At 48.1% G+C, this 17,675-nt stretch overlaps 2 protein-coding genes across 3 annotated transcripts; one reads left to right on the forward strand and one right to left on the reverse strand.

The window, feature by feature from the left end:
- Positions 1-189: 189 nt before the first annotated feature.
- On the forward strand, positions 190-17,428 carry PLA2G7 (phospholipase A2 group VII). Of its 2 annotated transcripts, none has more exons than XM_086461643.1 (11): positions 190-451; positions 7,320-7,444; positions 9,665-9,815; positions 10,464-10,557; positions 11,111-11,179; positions 11,651-11,798; positions 13,271-13,384; positions 13,685-13,776; positions 14,220-14,393; positions 15,577-15,725; positions 16,085-17,428. In XM_086461643.1, the coding sequence occupies exons 1-11, from the start codon at positions 190-192 to the stop codon at positions 16,186-16,188; spliced, it is 1,482 nt and encodes a 493-aa protein (XP_086317769.1). In that variant the 3' UTR covers positions 16,189-17,428. The 2 variants fall into 2 exon arrangements, with proteins under 2 accessions (XP_086317769.1, XP_086317770.1); XM_086461644.1 differs by lacking the exon at positions 190-451 and adding an exon at positions 7,125-7,162.
- On the reverse strand, positions 5,784-6,346 carry IMP3 (IMP U3 small nucleolar ribonucleoprotein 3). Its single transcript, XM_086461642.1, has one exon. The coding sequence runs from the start codon at positions 6,344-6,346 to the stop codon at positions 5,789-5,791; it is 558 nt and encodes a 185-aa protein (XP_086317768.1). The 3' UTR covers positions 5,784-5,788.
- Positions 17,429-17,675: the final 247 nt, after the last annotated feature.

Raw genomic sequence — 17,675 nt, forward strand, 5'->3', positions numbered from 1 at the left:
ATTTTCTTGTGGGGATCCTGGTGCTTGGTCAATCCCTACGCCATCACGCTGGGCAGCGCCGTGAGGAAAGCCAGAAATTCACAGCCACATGCAAACGAGCCCGTATCTAAACCCGGCCCTGCCCTGCAAAGGAATAGCCCATTATCTAAACAGCCGCAGGGTCCTCTGGGGTGTGCAGTGGTTTTGGGGATGGCTCCATGCCAGAAACTTGTTTTCCAGGCCCGGGGAAGGTCTCTCCCAGAAAGATTGTCTCATCTGAAAACTAAGGCAAAGTTTGGTCCCTCCCCTTCGGGGAGAGCCCGGCAGTCGGTCTGCCAGCGAGACAGACGTCCTCCTGCGGGACCAGCCGCCTCTCGCCTGGCTCCCGAGGGCCGTGGGCGGCCGAAGGGTCCATCCTGCTCCTCCAGCCAGTGGGACGGGAGCGGAGGGCAGCCGGGACACCGCACACCAGGTACGTGGAGCACCGGGTGCTGCTAAAGTGGGGAAAAAGGGTCTGGGGAGGGCACAGGGAGGAGCGTCGGTGGCACGAGGGGGATTTTAAGGAGCTGCGTGGTTTCTGCGCAGCCCCTTGCTCAGCTTGCCAGTGCTCCCGCTCCCTGGCTTCAGCCTGCTCTTCCCGAAGCATATCCCAAATCCTCGAGTGCTCATGCTCCTACACTTCCTTCCTTCCAGCCCCTTATCTGGCCCCAAATCCCCATGTGTCCCTGCGGAGGGGTGGGATTCGCTCCTGGTAAGCTGCGGGGGGGGGGGGGGGGGGGGGGATACGATATGGTGGACATGCCCTGTCCTTGCTGTGTGTACGGCCAGCGTTCCACGAAAAGGTGAATTGAGTTTTCCCACAGGGAAAAGTAACCCAGCTCCTGACAGAGACATGCCCAGTGTAGGGATGGGAAGCAGCAGCTCCAGGCTGCAGCAGGGAAAACTCAGACTAGATGGAAGGGGAAAAAAAAAAAAAAAAAAAAAATCACAGCGAGGGTGATTAAACTCTGTGTCAGGCGTCCAGGATTGAGACATGCAAAACCGAGGCATATGTGCCCTGCTTTCAGCAGGGGTTTGGACAAGGTGACCTCCAGGAGTCCTTCCCAACATAAATTCTTCTGGGAGGCTGAGAGGGACGCAGACCAGGAGGTTTTGGGTGCTCTGCCAGCAGAGCATTCATCTCCCCCAAACCCAGCATCTGCAAGGGGGACACTGCACAGGGCCCTGCGCCCTGGCTGCTGTTAGAGCCAGCGGGGAGAGAGATGGTGGTTTTAGGATGTGGTTCCTGCTGGTGTGTTTTAAGCCAAATGAACTCAGATATAAGTAACAAGGTGGTGGGCTGTAACGTTAGTCAGACAAACCTGCCAGGAGAGCCTGCCTGGACTTTACCCCGTGACACGACCATCTGAGCCTCGCCAGCGGCAGCAGGTGGTGGCTCTTCAGGGTAGGAACGGAGGGCAACCCCACTGACATGATTTACAGCAGCCGAGAAGCTGTTGTGACTTACTGCTGGGGACACGTGGGATCCTCTAACGGGCAGCTCTAGGAGGAAACTGGAGATGCTCAAATCCCCAACTTCAGCCATTGTTAGTAGTTGGCCTCTCCTTTTTCTCTGCTGGGAGCCAAACACTTTATCTCTTCAAAATCTGCTAGTATCAGGGGGGAAGGGACCTTTCTGCAGTGGAGTTGTGCTTGCAGAGAAGTGAAAGGGAATGTTCCCACTGTGGGAGGTACACTTGGATTTAGCCCTTGGATCCAGAAGCTCCACAGCTTATGGGTAGTGTGAACCCAAGTGCCTCCTCCTGCTGACTCCAAAGCTGCTGCCACCCAATGTCCCCACCACACAGCAGACAGGTTTTCCACCACCCAGGTCCTGCTTCAGGCCCAAATCAGCAAGCAAAGTGTGAGAAGAGGTGTTTCAATGCCTAACACAGGGCATTTAAGAGCAGGGACCAGAACTGGGGCTCTCTGGTAAATGCTGTCATAATGCTTAGGGTTACTTTTTCTCCCAGACGCAGTGAGTGTTGAAATGTTTTTGTATCTGGGATCGGGACTAAGGTTATCCCATGCCCCGGTGATGAGAAATGGCTCTTTGGCTCAATCTCCAGTGCCAAATCAGGCAGGGGATGTACTTAAAACAGATTACTCTGAGCTTAAGGGGACAATGGTCCCATAAATTAATTCTCCATACGCTGAGGAATATTTTACTGGGGAGTGCTACTGAGACGAGCACGTGGAAATGCCCTGAGACATGACAGGGAGGCCCTGGACTAATCCAGGATGCAGAAGCATCACCCAAAAGGCTGGGAATCACCAGCTCCACCTTTGCTTATCTCAGTCTCCACATCCCATCTCGAGAGGGGGGATGCACCATCCTGCCCCAGCCTCACATGCCGCATGTGCTATCACTGAATTACTGAGGTCAGCATCACCTCTGCACTAAGCCACACCCAAATGTCGGATGGAAGCAGCCTTCAAAACAGGCAGTATGTTCATTTACTGGAAAAACAAGTGGCCCAGATCAGTGGAAAAATACACATTTGTGTTTTGGTGACAGACTCAGCCGTTTACATTCTGCTACACAAAAGGTGACAGTATGAAGGACTCTTTCCTTCAGCTCCCCCACATTCCCCAGGCTCAGCTCCCCGACTTGGGCACCCTTCAAATAAAGTACAAGACAAGGTCAGGGAGAAAAAAGAAAAAAAAAAGAAAAAACAAACAAGGAAAAACACACCCCTAAAACTGTAGGGCCTGGTAAAACCTCCCTTACCGCTGCCCACTATCCAAGTGGGAACTGCTCGCTGTTTGCTCTGACGGCTCTTGCACTGCCCAGAGCCTCCCACGGCCCCTTCCTCCCTCACTGGAGAAGCTGGCGCCTCTCAAGCCCCCAGCTGCTGTGGGGGACATTCATGGAGGCAGCAGAGATTGGGTTTTGTCAGGCATGGGGAGAGCTCACCCTGACACCAGCACCACCATCCTCTGTCCTCCTCCACCAGTAAATTCCCACAATCTTCGTGGAGATGCTGAGCCATCTGAGGAACAGCAAACCTACTGAGAAGGTGCTGGGAAGAAGCACAGCAACACCCACAACCCCATCCTGCTGCTCCCATGTGCATAAGGTCTTCCGCTTCAAGCCCCTGGAGCGCTGGAAGGGAAAGTTTGCAGGATCTGGCTGAAAAAGCACAATGCTGGATCGCCAGCTCACACGGACACTGCTGACACTGGATCCAGCCTTGGCATTTAAAACAAGCCTCTGTGTTTATCCAAGTGCCGGAGAAGGCTGTCGGAGCTGCTTCCTGCGCCCTTTCAATCCTTGGCTCTGGGGCTGCTGCGGGAACCGCCCAGCCACAGCCACAGCACGTCAGCTCCGGCAAACAGACTCAAACCCACGAACTAAAGCAAAACCACCACTGAACATGAGGAAGCCATCACTTGCCTGACTGCATTTGTGAGCAAGAACACGGGCGTGCTGCTGTCAGATGCAACTTCCACTTTCAGACTGAGATGACGCCCTGTTTATCGCATCTGAAGTGAACCCGTTTCTTGTCCGAGGCGTGTGCGGACTCCAGCTGTTAAAAATTTAGGAGCAGGACGCTCATCTCAGGTCTCAGCTACTGCACAACCAGCAGGGCCACAGACTTCCAGACTTAAGACTCACACAGACATATAAAGACACGACCATATAGATTTCTGAAAAAGCACGTAAGGATTTGGTTTCCAGCACCGCAGGAGGACAGCAGCGGTGACGGATGCTGTTATCCCACAGCATCCACAGGGAAATCAATTAGCTAGCATTGCCATAGTATAATTTAACAGCCTACAGGTTTTTGGATTGCTTCTCTCCTGCTACAGAAGATGCTGGAGGTACATAGATGAACGATGAAAACTTAGTTTAGGACAACAAAAAAAAAACAGGCTGGAGGTTTGAGATTCTCTTTTCTGCTGTTCCTTCAAGGGCTGGACAAACTGGGCAGAGCAGCAGTTTAGTATCTGTGTAGTAAAACACCCTGCACATAGCACAACACCCTGCACATAGCACATCACTGTGCTGTTACTTAAATTCCCCCAAAAGAGTAATGAAGAGTGAACGCAGCATTTTTACCTGCCCTGACTTAGGCATCTTCTGAATTTCCCAAGAAACAGTGACACTGTTCTAGATGAAAGCTGTGCAGGTGTTTAAGAAAAGTCACACTTCAGGTGCAAAATGTCTTTTCAATTTGTGTTTCTTACCATAAGCAGGGTGCACGCCCTGAGAAAAAGGATTTTAAGGTGTTACAGGTGATGTCTTACTGAAATAAAATCAAGTATAAACAGAAGTAGTTAACAGGATAAGTAAAGGAGTTTCCCCACCGCCTTTGTGTCCTCAATATCTATTATTGCTTTAAAAATTAATGCTCTGCTTAATACGTTTGGCTTGAGACTGATGGGGATTTTAATGTTTAGTTTGCATTTTAAAAACCATTTGATGACAGTTTCTGGTCCTGATTTGAGAACCCCAAAACACCCCTCACCTAAACACCTTTCCCATTCAGAAAGGCCACACTAAAGCACCCAGACGCAGAGCGGTGGCTGCAGCTGAACTCCAGCCCTTCGGACTTGGGATGTGCAGTCAGAGCTCTGCTCCTAAACCTACTGCCAATCCCTTTGCAGCCCTGATAACGGAAAGAAAGCATTTCTAGCAAAAAAACACTTTATAACTCAGTAACAGCCTTGTAGCAATCAAAAAAAAAAAAGTTACATAAAAAGTTACATTAAAAAAATTACAAAGAGGCTTACTGGAATATTTGAAAACCACAAAAAACCCTCAGAGAAACTACATCATAGAACAGCACATACATTTCTTTAGTAACTTAAAAGAACTGAAATAAAGAGCAGAAAAACAAAAAGAAACCAAAGGAGAACAAAGTTCCCAACAGCCCCAGAAGGCCTGAGGCTCCCCTCAGGTACCAATTTTTCTCCGATTATGTGCTAAATGCAGAAATTCCCCCCAGATTTGCAGCAATGGTTAGGACAGGTTTCACCCCAATGCCTCCCCAGTTAGACCCTGCTCCATAAATGATGCCCAATTGTCAGCTGGAACCCCACACAGCAAAGATTCTGAACTCTGAGTATCAAACTTCCCTCTATCACTTCACATCAAAATGAAGGTGGCTTTTTTTTTTTTTAATTCTGTTTTTGGCTAAAACTTTTACAGTTCCAGAAATGCAATACTGGACCTCCTCGTTTACTGCTAACCCCAAACAACCCCTGCATTTCCCTCCCCCCCCCCCCCCCCCCGTGTACACATTCTTCAGTATCAAGAGAAAACCCTCCCAGGGGCAGCTCCTCCGGTAACTGCACACTCACCAGCTGAAAGAGAAACCGGCTGCGCAACCTCTTGGAAAAGCAGCCGTGAAGCTGCCAAACTCAGTCCTAAACCAGCCGCTCAGCCGGGCTTAAAACCCCTTCCAGCAGCTATTATTAGCAGCCAAGCGCTTAAACCCAACTGCACCCTCTCCTGCGATCAGAGCCCTCTCAAAGCTACGGGATAGAAGCACGACGGAGCCGGGTGATGGGATGTTTCCTCGGGGCGACGGCTGTGGAAAGGACGTTTCTCGGCGGGGATGAACGGAGCCGCTAGCCGGGGAGCCAGGAGCAGAGCCATTGCCAGAAGGGAGTACGTCTGCTCCTTGCTCCCCTTCCAGGCGTGTTTGGCGGGGGGGGGGGGGGGGGGGGCGTGTAGGAACCTTGCGAGGGTGGCACCGCTGTTTGTCCATGGCCGAGGGGAGGGCAGGGCAGCGCGGCGCGGCGCGGGGAGGGCGGCGCACCCCTAGGCGGCCAGGTCGAAGTCGTCGCGCTCCTGGTTGTAGTCGAGCACCTTCTGCCGGAGGCGAGAGGCGTCCACCCAGGTGATGAAGTCCTCCACGGCGCGGGGGATGAGGAGCGCGGGGTCGGTCACCACCTCGGGCCCCACACGGACGTGTCCCTGCTCCACGAAGGTGACGGCGTGGCGCAGGTTCTGGGCCATCCGCAGCTTCACCAGCAGGCAGGGCAGGCGCCGGCGGCAGAAGGCGGCGGCCGAGAGGCTCTCGCAGACGGCCAGCGACCTCCGGCAGCTCACCAGCCCCAGCCCGTACAGCTTCTCCAGCAGCGCGGAGGCGCAGCGGGCGCGGAAGGCGGCGCTGGCCGGCCCCAGGTCGCGGAGGCGGCGGGCCAAGGCGCGGACGGTGCGGGCCAGCGCCTTGTACTGCACGTAGTCCTCCCGCCGACCCAGCCGGTAACGCCGCAGCGCCTTCACCTCGGCCAGGCTCCCCCCCGCCGCCTCCCAGCTCACCAGCTCCAGCCGCCGCAGCAGCTTCTGCTCGTGGTACTTCAGCTTCCGCACCATCTTGGCTGCCCACGCCGCTCCCGGCGAGCCCTTCCGGGGAGGAGCGGCCGCGCTCCGCCCCGCCGCCGCTTCCCCCGGCTCAGCGGGCCCGCCCCGGCCCGGCTGCCCCCACCTCCGCCTCCCCTCTCCGCCCCGGCCTGGCCGGGGGAGGAGCGAGCCCGCCCAGCATCTCTGGCGGCGTTAGGGTAGCCCCGGGTCCCTTCCACGCTGCTGCCGGGAGAGGGGGAGAGATAAAGCCCAGCCCGGCTGCCGGAGCGAGGGGCAGGGGAGGCCGCTCACTCCCGCGGCCTGGTCTGGGGATGCGGCCGCTTCCCGCCGCGCTCCGCTCATCCCCAGGGCGAGCCCGGCTCGGAGGTGACACTCCAGGTATGGGCCGGGGACGGTCAGGCCTTCCCGACAAGCCCTCCTGCCCGGGCAGCCCGCCCTTCTCTCTGCAGAGATCATAATCCAGGCTTCGTCATTCCTCTTGGAAAAATGGCTCCGGCGTTGTTTTTCTCCGTGACGTCCTGATGACCCCCCCAGATGCGTAGGGCAGTTTTGTTTACCGAGGAGCTGCTAAAACTTCCCTCTCTGCCGTCCGTACGAGGAGGAGCAGCTGTAGGTCGTAGCTTGGGACTGCCTTCGCGTCTGACACACGCCGCTCTTGGGCTTGTGCTTCCCTGTTTGTGCCCAAGAAGTGAGATCTGACCTCCCGGAGTGCCACCACAGCGTCCCCAGCTAAAGTCCCCTGCCTTTGTGTTTACTGCACAGTGTTGTCTGATCCTTGGGATCTGGGACACTGCTCCAAGGAGATTCCCCAACAGAGCAGGTGGTGAGGTTGGTGACTCGGGATTTCAGATCTCCAATTCCCTTAAGCAGATTCTTGTATCGGCTCCACCTTGAATTTCCTACTCGCACTGAATTTTTTTCAGGGTAAGTGATGTGGTCACACAGGCCCTGGCAATCTCTTGATTTGCTTTGTGTTTTTCCCCAGGTTTGTGGGTGAAGGCAGCAATGGAAATGGAGAGCAGCAGCACCGAGAAGTTTTATAGGATCCCCGAAGGGAAGGGGCCACACTCGGTTGGATGTACGGACCTGATGACAGAAAATGCAGTTGAGGTAAAGCTGTCGGTTCTTTCTCCTTTGAACTTAAGTTACAATGTTAGTGAAACAACTTGCTGTAGTTTTACAGATGAATCAAACAGAAGGTCTTGCCTGTGTGCAGGGATGCTCCATGGCTGACACCCACAGCTGAGCTGTCTGTCTTCTTCATCCCAATGTAGCGTGTGTACTGGGCACTTACCAGATGGATGTAACCTGCAAGCCTTCCCCATGGCTACTTCCTCCCTCCTCCAAATATCCTGCCTTCCTTATGTAGGATACTGCAGAGAAACTGTGTCCTCCTGGGACCCACGGGGTTCTTCCCATCCACCCCATTGCTCCCTTCTGTGTGGGGCTCCTGGGGAGCTCCACACGCAGCCTCCATGACTGTAGCTGTTCTCATCACAAAGATCCCAAGGGGATTTGGCAGGGCTGGGTGATGAGGGTAGGTTGTGTTTCAGCTGCAGGGTAAAGCATGAGATGCCTTCTCAAAATTTTATCTATGTGAAAAAGAACAGGATGTCAGTTTTGCCAGTGGTTAGCACAGAGTAAACAGCCAGCTAGTGAGCTCGCTTGTCGGTTTCCCTTTCAAATCCTCTTGCTTTTTAATTTTCCTGTGAGAATATGCCTGCATTTATACTGTGGTTTTACTCCTCGGACTAGCCAGGTATAGTGGAACTTCTGGTCAGTTTATAGTGGTTTTTCATGTTTTCCTTTACCGAGCTTACTCTGTATCAGCACAAAGAAGCAATTGGTTTCTCTTTGTAATCAGCCCGTGTGTTTTTCTTAGATAAGCATGCTGTGTAATTATAGTTTTCTCAGGCATTGATAATGAACCTCTTTCCCTTTCTGGTAAGCAGTTAGTCACCTGGGGAGGTTCACAGGGACTATTCTGAGATCAAATTAATGCCATCAGCAGTATGGATTATTTCTTCCTTAATGGCCTTTGTGTCAAAGATTGATTTAAGTTTGATGAGTAAATAGAAACAAGCTTCATTAAACAAGCTTTTGGTACACGCTGTGTATGAAACCAGTAAATTAGTATTCAAGAAATAAGACTTTATTCCAAAGCTCACGTTCTTTGTGGCCCTAGACTTAACTTGGTAAAACAAAAGTATAGCTGGAGCAAGACAGTGAATTTGAATAGTGTGTCGCAAATTCCCTTGCAAACCGGGAAGTAAGAATGCAAATTGCACACAGTTCATCTGCCGGGAGGTCTGCTTTAAGGTGTGCCGCTGCTTTAAGGTGTGCCGGCGGGTATGTTGCTGCTGTCTGCACAGGAAGAATGCTGTCAAGGGGGTATGGAGGGGCCACGTGAATGTGGAAATCTTGGGTGGTTTCCTGGAAAACCTGGAGTGCAGACAGTAAAAGAAGATTCAAACTGGTGGTATGGAACGGAGGCAGATAAAACATGGGCTAACAAAATTGTGTTTAGAAAGATGGACCACTACAGACTTGTAAACACCTTGATGAGGAGGAAGAGCAGTATGCTGCACTCCTTTGCTGTGCAGCTGCCCAAGAGCTTTACTGACAGCCTTTGGCTCAGTTTAGCCAGGAATGCTGTAGCCACATTGAGACCACGTACCTGCCTCTGCCTACATCTCCTCTGCTGGACCACACTTCCCAAAACTACTCTTGGGGTAAAATTTGTCTTGCCAGCCTAGTGGAAGAATATACTTCTAGGAGGGTCCCTTTTTCTCCCCAGTTTAGCAAGCTGAACTGGGTAAGTAACAGCTCCATGAGACTCCCTGGTGCAAGGAAAGCCATGACTGCTCCCAGCTGGAAGGGTGCAGGGGACACAGTCACCCCTGTTAAACTGATCAATCTGCATCATCGTACCATTCCCCGGAGGGAGGCAGAGGGAGGAAGGCAGAGGGGAAGACCCAGCAAGATGCAGAAATGGAGCAAATAGGTTGTGTTTGTAATGACTGACTTAATGAAATGGAGCATTTTGAATGAGCCATGGAGTAACCTAGAGAAGGTGACGTATATCTCCACCTGGCTGCCAACAGTCATGCTACTTTAAATTCATTGCAGGGACAAAAAGGGAGCGACGTAGGATTGGCATCAAAGCCTGAATAGGAGAATAATTTTCTTGTGAAGTTATCTTAATTCTTTTGAGGTGTCATTCTTGCATCTGAAGCCCTTGACGTGAATGTTTTTATCTTTTTTTTTTTCTCTGCCATACATACATAAATACCAATCTTTCTTTTTTTTTTCCTCCCCTCTTAATCCCAGGGAAGCTTCTTGCGCCTGTATTATCCATCATGCGATGCCACAGATAAAGAAGAGGCACCATGGATTCCGGATAAAGAGTACTATCAGGGACTGTCTGACTTCCTTAATATGTACCGAGTTGTAGGAGAAAGGCTTTTCCAGTACTATGTTGGTAAGACTGGTTTTGGTTTTATTCCTTGGTTAGTGCAAGGGCACGAGCTCTGTATGCAGGTTGTTGCCTCGTTGCTCCGTGAGCAGCGTGTTATTGCTGCAGGACTGAAAAATAGTTTTTCCCAGAGAAGGATATTTGTTTGGGATGGGTTTGTGTAGTGGGGCTTGATGCTGAACGTGACCCAGTTCTCAGGCAGACCCGCAGTCCCTGACTGTTATGAACAGGAGCATCTGGGCAATTTGCTGTAGGAAGAGCTTGTGTGAGCTGCGCCTGTGTGTCGGGATTTAAATCCCACAGGGAAATGTGCAAATCTGCAAGGGTCAGATGGACACTTAAGGTCCGAATACCAAAAAGACTCGGATGCCTGACTTTCCTTGAAAATCTGTTCTCGCAGAGTTTAAGAGATATGTAGGCCTTGTGCTAGGCTGTGAACGGGAGGAGAAGGAAAGTTATCTTCTGCCAAGTAGAAAGTATTTTCAGACTCAGATCTGTATTTGTCTTCTGTATTTGAAGGATGAGATTTGGTACCCTATCTTCAGGTGACTGCTCTGAAATCAGTGGTCACTAGATTATTGGGATCCCTCCCACAGGAACAAACGCTTTCTTACAATTTCAATAATAATGATACATGCTTTGATTTTTATCTAGGTTCAGTGACCTGTCCTGCAAAGTCAAATGCTGCTTTTAAGGTGGGAGAAAAATACCCACTCCTCATTTTTTCCCATGGACTTGGAGCTTTTCGGTAAATATGCAGTTTGTTGAGAAATTATTTTTGTTGTCTATGGTGACAGCAGTCTCCAAGGATGGTTCTGAACAGATTTTCAGTAGGGGGGTGAGATCCCTGTGGAGTTGAAACAGATTTGAAGTACAGGCTGCTGTGTATCAGTATGACCCCACTGAAATCAACAGCAGTAAATAAAGGCAGGGTTGATGTATTTATTTGTGTTTTCCCTTTGTATTTTAGGGGTGAAGGTGTTTACCACTCCATAGGCATGTTGTGAAGATTAGCTAGTTCATTTTTGGACAGATTTTTGAAGATGCAAAGTGTTGTATGTGCTACCTTTTAAAAATCATTAGCATTTTTTCTTCTGAATAGACAGTGAACAGTTACAAGGCCTTGCAAACAGGCTTTGGTGCCTGGCATACCAACCCCTGCTCTACTGGCTAGCAAATTCAAACAGAAGAAATACTGAATGGAGGCTAGCGCATATACAGTGTGGTCAACATGTAGAGAGCAGTGTGCTTGAGGTGGTTATGTATGCACATGTCTCACCAGAGTGTGGTTTTGATTGCAGGACGATCTATTCTGCTATTTGCATAGAGATGGCTTCTCAGGGCTTTATAGTGGCTGCTGTGGAGCACAGGTGCGTATACTGCAGGTTTTTGGGTTCTGATGGAAAGAAACTTTCTCACATCGAAAAGAATGTTATTTATTCTAAAGAAGAACTTATCGTTTTGTTTTTTTTTTAAAGAAAAACTAACGTGTCTTCTTCAGCGCTGCCCACACCCCCTGTTTCTCTAGCTCAACTCTTATCTAAGCAAAGGGAATTTGCTTACATAAGACCTTGAATGCAGAGTCCCAGGGTAGATATCGTTGGTCATTCTTCAGGCATGCTATTTTTCTCTCTCTTATTGTTAGAACTTGGAGAATGTAAAGGAGGTGGGAATTTTGGTGGGGTTATTGCATTATTTAGAAAGTCTGTCTACACTCAGTTGCGACTGCAGCAGCACTGGTTGGTAGCTGGATCTCTCGAGATAAGTGAAATCTAAAACTTCTGATGACTTCACACCCAATGGAATACAACCCCAGAAATAACCTTTTGTTGATATTACAGAGACGAATCTGCTTCAGCAACGTATTATTGTAAAAAAAAGTCCATTTCTGAACCACAGGAAGAGTCTACATCAAACATGGAGAAGGAGTGGATCTACTACAGGAAACTAAAAACTGGAGAGGAAGAGCGGTGTTTGCGCCATAAGCAGGTACTCCTCCCTGGTCTGCGCTCTAGGAAGCGAGGCGGGAGTGGTGTGTTTAGGACTAACTAGCAGGCTCTTTCCCTTGGCCGTGTCTGCAGTCGTCTGCCATGATTCAGGGGATACATAAAAACGCATCAAGTTCTATGTTACTGAAGGTGGGAAAGCCAACAACAGCTTTCTTCAGAGCATAACCTACTTCCTCAACAAAGCTTTCTCCTGAAGTTGCGCTGTCAGGCTTAGTCAGCTGTTTCTCCTCTGGTTCCACTCAACTTTTGTTTCTTCTCTGTGTCTTCAGACTTTTGCTGCCCAGCCCAGTCTTTAAGGACACGTTGCATTCGAATGTTTGCGTGGCCTTAGGCCTACTTCAGCTTTTGTTTGCTGTTGGATAGCAAGATGAATCATGGCTGCTCCGAGGGGGATGTTGCTTCCTCATCTTCACTGTACATGAACGTGGTTTATAGCAATGTGAACAGTGCAGACTTCCTGATTATAAGGAGCACCTATGCTAGATGTGATGTGGCCGCACTGACGAGCGCCTCCAAGCATAGACTTGACCTTTAAAATATGGGAGTGTTTTCTTCTGGCTAATGCAAACTCAGCCAGGGAGGTGTTTCTCTTATCTCCCTGGGCCATACAGACAGCAGTACAAGTGTAATTTCCTGTGTGCGTACAACATCCTACTTACGAGTCTAAATATGTAATGTCTGAGCTTGCAAATAACCTCCAGAAGCCGTTGTCTGCAAATTTCACTAGTGGAGAAGTCAGGAGATAAGGGATTTATTTGAAATTCAGTGATGCACAGACATTTGCTGCCTGCCTACACACTGTGGTTCCCAAGGGCGCTACTTTTCTGTGGTTCTTTTTAAAGATTTTCTTTTACTGGCAGTACCAAAGTCAAAAACACTTCTTATGCTGAACAATGAAAACCTTTATTTGCAACAGCTTCACTACAGTTTTCAAGAATGTGTATTTATATAAAATGAGACGGGCTTCTTGGCTTGCTCTTATTTAGGGTTTATCCAGTGTAAAGACTCTTTCAAAGCTATTGTGCAGATGGGGCAAGTGATGTAATGACATTTGCTCATCAAAGTGAGCAGGAGGAGGAGCAGCGAGTCAGCCTTCCTTCTAGTGGTGTAACTTCAGCCTTTACACATCCCAGCAACACCTTCTCTGAGTAGTGACAGGACGAGGGAGTTGAAGGTCTTTGGCGCATGTTACAGGGATAGATTCCTCCACGTGCAGAGGATCTACGCAAGAGTTTCAACTCTTTGGACCTCAAAAGTCAGCTTTGTTGTTGGTCAGACCTCGTCAGAGTGCTGTTTTACAGTTCCATTCTGCAGTTCAGAATAGTTGTTACTGTGTCAGACACTCTGGGGAAACAAAAACCAGACTAGGCCTTGTGTCCAAAGGGCTGGCAAGCCCAGCAGTTGTCTGATACTTCCTTCCACTGCTCGGCCCCAACTTCTCTTTCTCCCCAGGTGCAGCAAAGAGCGCAGGAGTGTATCAAAGCTCTCAATCTCATTCTTAAAATCAATTCAGGAGAGGAAGTAATGAATGTATTAAATTCAAACTTTGACTGGAATAGCCTAAAGGTGAGTGAAAGGCTGCGGCTGCATTTTGTTAAATGCCTAATAATGCTTCTGGTTTCCCTCTTCCATTGCTAAACTGGTTCCTGTAAACTATTGTGAAGATCACAGCGTAGATCTATGAACCTATTCTCAGGTCATCCCAAGCTGGATAGACAATAATGGAGCTGAAATTATGCTCTTCCTACTTCAATAGGATCTATTGCCTAAAAAATTATTCCCTTTAACAACAACAACAAAAAAAAAAAAAAAAAAAAAAAAGTTTGGACAAGAAAGTCTCTTACAGCACCTGGATTTTTTTGACAGGATTCTGTTGATACTAGCAGAATAGCTGTGATGGGACACTCTTTTGGTGGTGCTACAGTTATTGAGAGTCTCAGCAAAGAAATGAGATTCAGGTAAGTATGCAAAACCAGGCTAGAGACACTTGGCACTGGAGAGGTCCGGAGCAGGGGACCTTACCTAAGATCCCTCAACTGCTTATTAGCTTTTGAAGGAAAGTTTTGTTTGGCATGTCTTGTTTTCTCAGGTCATGCCTCTTTCTGCTGTGGGGATGTGGTAGAACATAACAGCTGTATCATACTATTATATCATGATACTGTGGGACCCTGCAGAAGCTCCTGTGCCCAGCTGCACGTGGCAATGGAGACCAACAAATGCCATAATGGATTAATTCTCTTCCCCCACAGTAGAAAACATTTTGAAACAAAATGATTCATTAACCTGTTTACCTGTTCAGTACATTGAGTTTCTCTTTCCCATGTCTCCTGCAAATGAAAGCGTGCTCCTAACTTCCGTACAAAGCTTTCTGCTGCTGTGACAACATCCAGTTGTTTGACAGGTGTGGCATTGCCCTCGATGCATGGATGCTTCCAGTCAGTGATGACATTTACCAGAACAGTGTCCAGCAACCGCTGCTTTTTATCAACTCTGAAAAATTCCAGTGGGCTGATAATATCTTAAAGATGAAGAGGCTCAGCTCCAATGACACGAACAAGAAAATGATCACTATCAAGTAAGTGTTCAGGACCCACCATTTCTGTGGTTGAAGATGAATCTTTAATCTCTTGCTGGAGCTGTTCAGTTACATGTAACTGCAGACAGAGTCACAGTCAGTACTTCCTCGTGGCCCAGGTTTTCACCACATGATTGAATCAGCAGTACGTGCCCCACAGTGGAGACAGAGACCTTTCTCAAAGCAGCTGGTAACCCTAAGATACTCTGAGATGTGCATTCCTGCCCTGGGGCACAAGTTTTGCTCCTCACGCATCATCTGTGTTCAAACACTTTAAATAGCCTTCTGGGTGCAGTTATGCACTCGCCTAGTGACAGCACTGCGTGCAGGGGAGAGGACAGCTCTGTAATCAGAAGGGCCTGTATCAGCAATGGTGTGGCCAGCAGGAGCAGGGAGGTGCTCGGCACTGGTGAGGCCGCACCTCGAATGCTGGGTGCAGTTTTGGGCCCCTCACTGCAAGAAAGACACTGAGGTGCTGGAGCGTGTCCAGAGAAGGGCAACGGAGCTGGTGAAGGGTCTGGAGAACAGGTCTGGTGAGGAGCGGCTGAGGGAACTGCGGGTGTTTAGTGTGGAGAAGAGGAGGCTGAGGGGAGACCTTATCGCTCTCTACAGCTGCCTGAGAGGAGGCTGTAGTGAGGTGGGGGTCGGTCTCTTCTGCCAAGTAACTAGCAATAGGACAAGAGCTATGCCAGGAGAGGTTTAGATTAGACATTAGGAAAAAATTTCTGGACTGAAGAGAGCGGTCAAACATCGGCACAGGCTGCCCATGGAGGTGGTGAGTCACCATCCCTGGAGGTTTTCAAAAAATGTGTAGATGTGGCCCTTGGGAACATGGTTTAGTGGGCATGGTGGTGTTAGGTTGACGGTTAGACTTGATCTTAAGAGGTCTCTTCCAACCTTAATGACTCTGTGATTCTATGATCAACCAGAGCAGAGACAACTTGAAGTTTTGCCAAGCCTACTCTTTATTGCCATTGCAATTGTAGTGACTTTCAGTGAGCATATACAGAACTTCCTCCCTTCTGTGGTTCGGACAGGATTTACTGCTAATCTTGCACACTTACGAGATTAACCTGTCTTACCTTCTGCTAAAGAAGACAGCGTAAGATGCGTGACTGTCTTTGGAGAAGCCGGTGCAACCCATGGCATCTTTTAAACCTGTTGATGATTGTTCTATCTGCAGGGGATCAGTGCATCAGAGTTTTCCTGACTTCACCTTTGTGAGCGGAGAAATCATTGGAAGATTTTTCAAATTGAAAGGAGAAATAGATCCAAATGAAGCTATTGATATAAGCAATCATGCTTCATTAGCCTTCCTGCAGAAACATTTGAGTGAGTATGTTTACATCAAAGCATGAAGTTAAATGAACACTTAATTCCTATGCAGCTTTTTTATATAACCATGCTGTTCAAAAGTGTGTCAGAAGAGTTTAAGTAGAAAAACCAGAATCTTTATCTAGAGGTTTGTTAGTTACTTTTGTAATCTAAGCAATTCAGAGGAACATTGCAGTTTTGTTCTAATACATAAAAACCCAGAGTGTCATTTTTCCCTCTAAAACATCATTCCTCCCCTACTTTGCCAAGTTGATTCATCTGTCCTATAATTTAATTTTTCAGTGTAGCTTTACAAGAAGCTGACTACCTAATTCATTACCGCTTGTTTTGGTTTTTTTTTCCCCCCCATTTTATAGGTCTTAAGAAAGACTTCGATAAGTGGGATTCTCTTGTGGATGGCATAGGACCCAATGTTATTCCTGGTACCAATATTGACTTATCTCCAGCTGAACCTGAATAAGGAATACAAAGAAGTACTGAAAATGCCACAGACATCGGGACACTAATGTTGGCCAGACATTGCTCAGACATGCAGTATCGCTGGCTGCCTACACAGCTTTTGGAGTGTGGAACAAAAAAAAAAAAGATAAGGCATTAGGTTATATTGTCATGAAAATGTAGAGAGATTTTAATTCAAATAAGTGGGATTCTCTGGAATACTGCAACAGGGTAACTTCTGCTCTTTTCGGCAGCTGGGGGGAAAAAAATATCACTTGATGGTAATTTAAATGCTCTTTCTGGTTTTGACTTGATAGAATCAAGTTTGCAGAGAGAGAGAGATTATGCTCCAGGGAATTCAACTGAAGTTCTGCTCACCAAGCTTTAAGTCAGTTTGCATCCAGCAAGCCTTTTTTGCAGTGCAAGAGAAAAGAAATCTTTAATTTGTTAAACTACTTAGTGTTTCAGTTGTGCTGTGACAACAGTTGAGAGTTGGAGCAGGATTTTGCTCCTTCTGGTCAGAGGTGCCAGTGGAAGGTCGTCTTCAAAACTGTCTTATTTAGTAAAAGCCACACTAAAAGCTGCAGGAAATAGTTTAAGATAACAGCAGAGAACGATGTTTGTTCAGGCACAGGACTTCTCCTATGAAGTTAATGCACTTATATTTAAGATCTGTGTTTACAGACACACTCAGAGGAGGTTTCCATTCCAAAAGCTGCTGATATGGTCCCTTGTGTTGTAACAACTGTAATTCCCCTTAGGCAAAGCTCAAAGCAGTGCCTCACTTGTTAATCTCTGTATGACCACTATCACTCAGTCACAGTGTTGGAGATGAAATGACAGAAGAGAGGTGTCAGTTCTACCACTTGCTTAAAAAGTGTACTTCATCCTTGATGATCACCTTGATGACTCTCATGGTTGTAATAGTCTCCAGACACTTGTCTTTGTCCAGGTACTAGCGTTGCTGTCTGTATCTGTCAGTAGAAGCAGTTGACTATGTCCTTGGCTGAAGAAGGCTCTGCTTTTTAGAGCAAAGTTCTTTAAAGCTGCCCCATGGAAGGGTGACTTCTAAATGAATAAACCTTGAAAAAGGGGGACTACCTTTAGCCATAGCCTGTTTGTTTCAAAATCAGGTTACAAACCAAACAACTGAAGCAAGCAGTTAAGTGTGTAATTAAATATTTATGTAATCTGTGATCTTAACATGAGATTGCAACAACATCTAAGACTTGTTTGTCAGAAATTAAATTCTCTCCAGCCTATCATCGTGTATTGTCTCTATTAAGGGAATCAACATGCAAGTGTTTCTCTTACTGAGTGAACACTACTGACACTAGAGATCCACTGTGATACTGAGCCAGACTATTACATTGTCAGAGATCTTGGGTTTCTAAAACGTTACAACAGTGTGAAAAATTCATACCCTCTGCATAGGAGGAAGCATGGAATAGGACTGGAAAACAGAAACTCCTTTTCAACACGTGAGGTGGAGAGTAAAAGGTGAGGTAA

Source organism: Leptosomus discolor, chromosome 2 (assembly GCF_034619465.1).
Source record: "Leptosomus discolor isolate bLepDis1 chromosome 2, bLepDis1.hap2, whole genome shotgun sequence".
In the NCBI taxonomy this organism is placed as follows: domain Eukaryota; kingdom Metazoa; phylum Chordata; class Aves; order Leptosomiformes; family Leptosomidae; genus Leptosomus; species Leptosomus discolor.

Excerpts from the sequence above, each read along its gene's own strand:
- IMP3 (XM_086461642.1), bottom strand. The coding sequence starts at position 6,346 with ATGGTGCGGAAGCTGAAGTACCACGAGCAGAAGCTGCTGCGGCGGCTG.
- PLA2G7 (XM_086461643.1), top strand. The coding sequence starts at position 190 with ATGGCTCCATGCCAGAAACTTGTTTTCCAGGCCCGGGGAAGGTCTCTC. Across the intron at positions 7,445-9,664 it reads TGACAGAAAATGCAGTTGAG|GGAAGCTTCTTGCGCCTGTA; the intron begins GTAAAGCTGTCG and ends TCTTAATCCCAG. Across the intron at positions 11,799-13,270 it reads GGTGTTTGCGCCATAAGCAG|GTGCAGCAAAGAGCGCAGGA; the intron begins GTACTCCTCCCT and ends CTTTCTCCCCAG.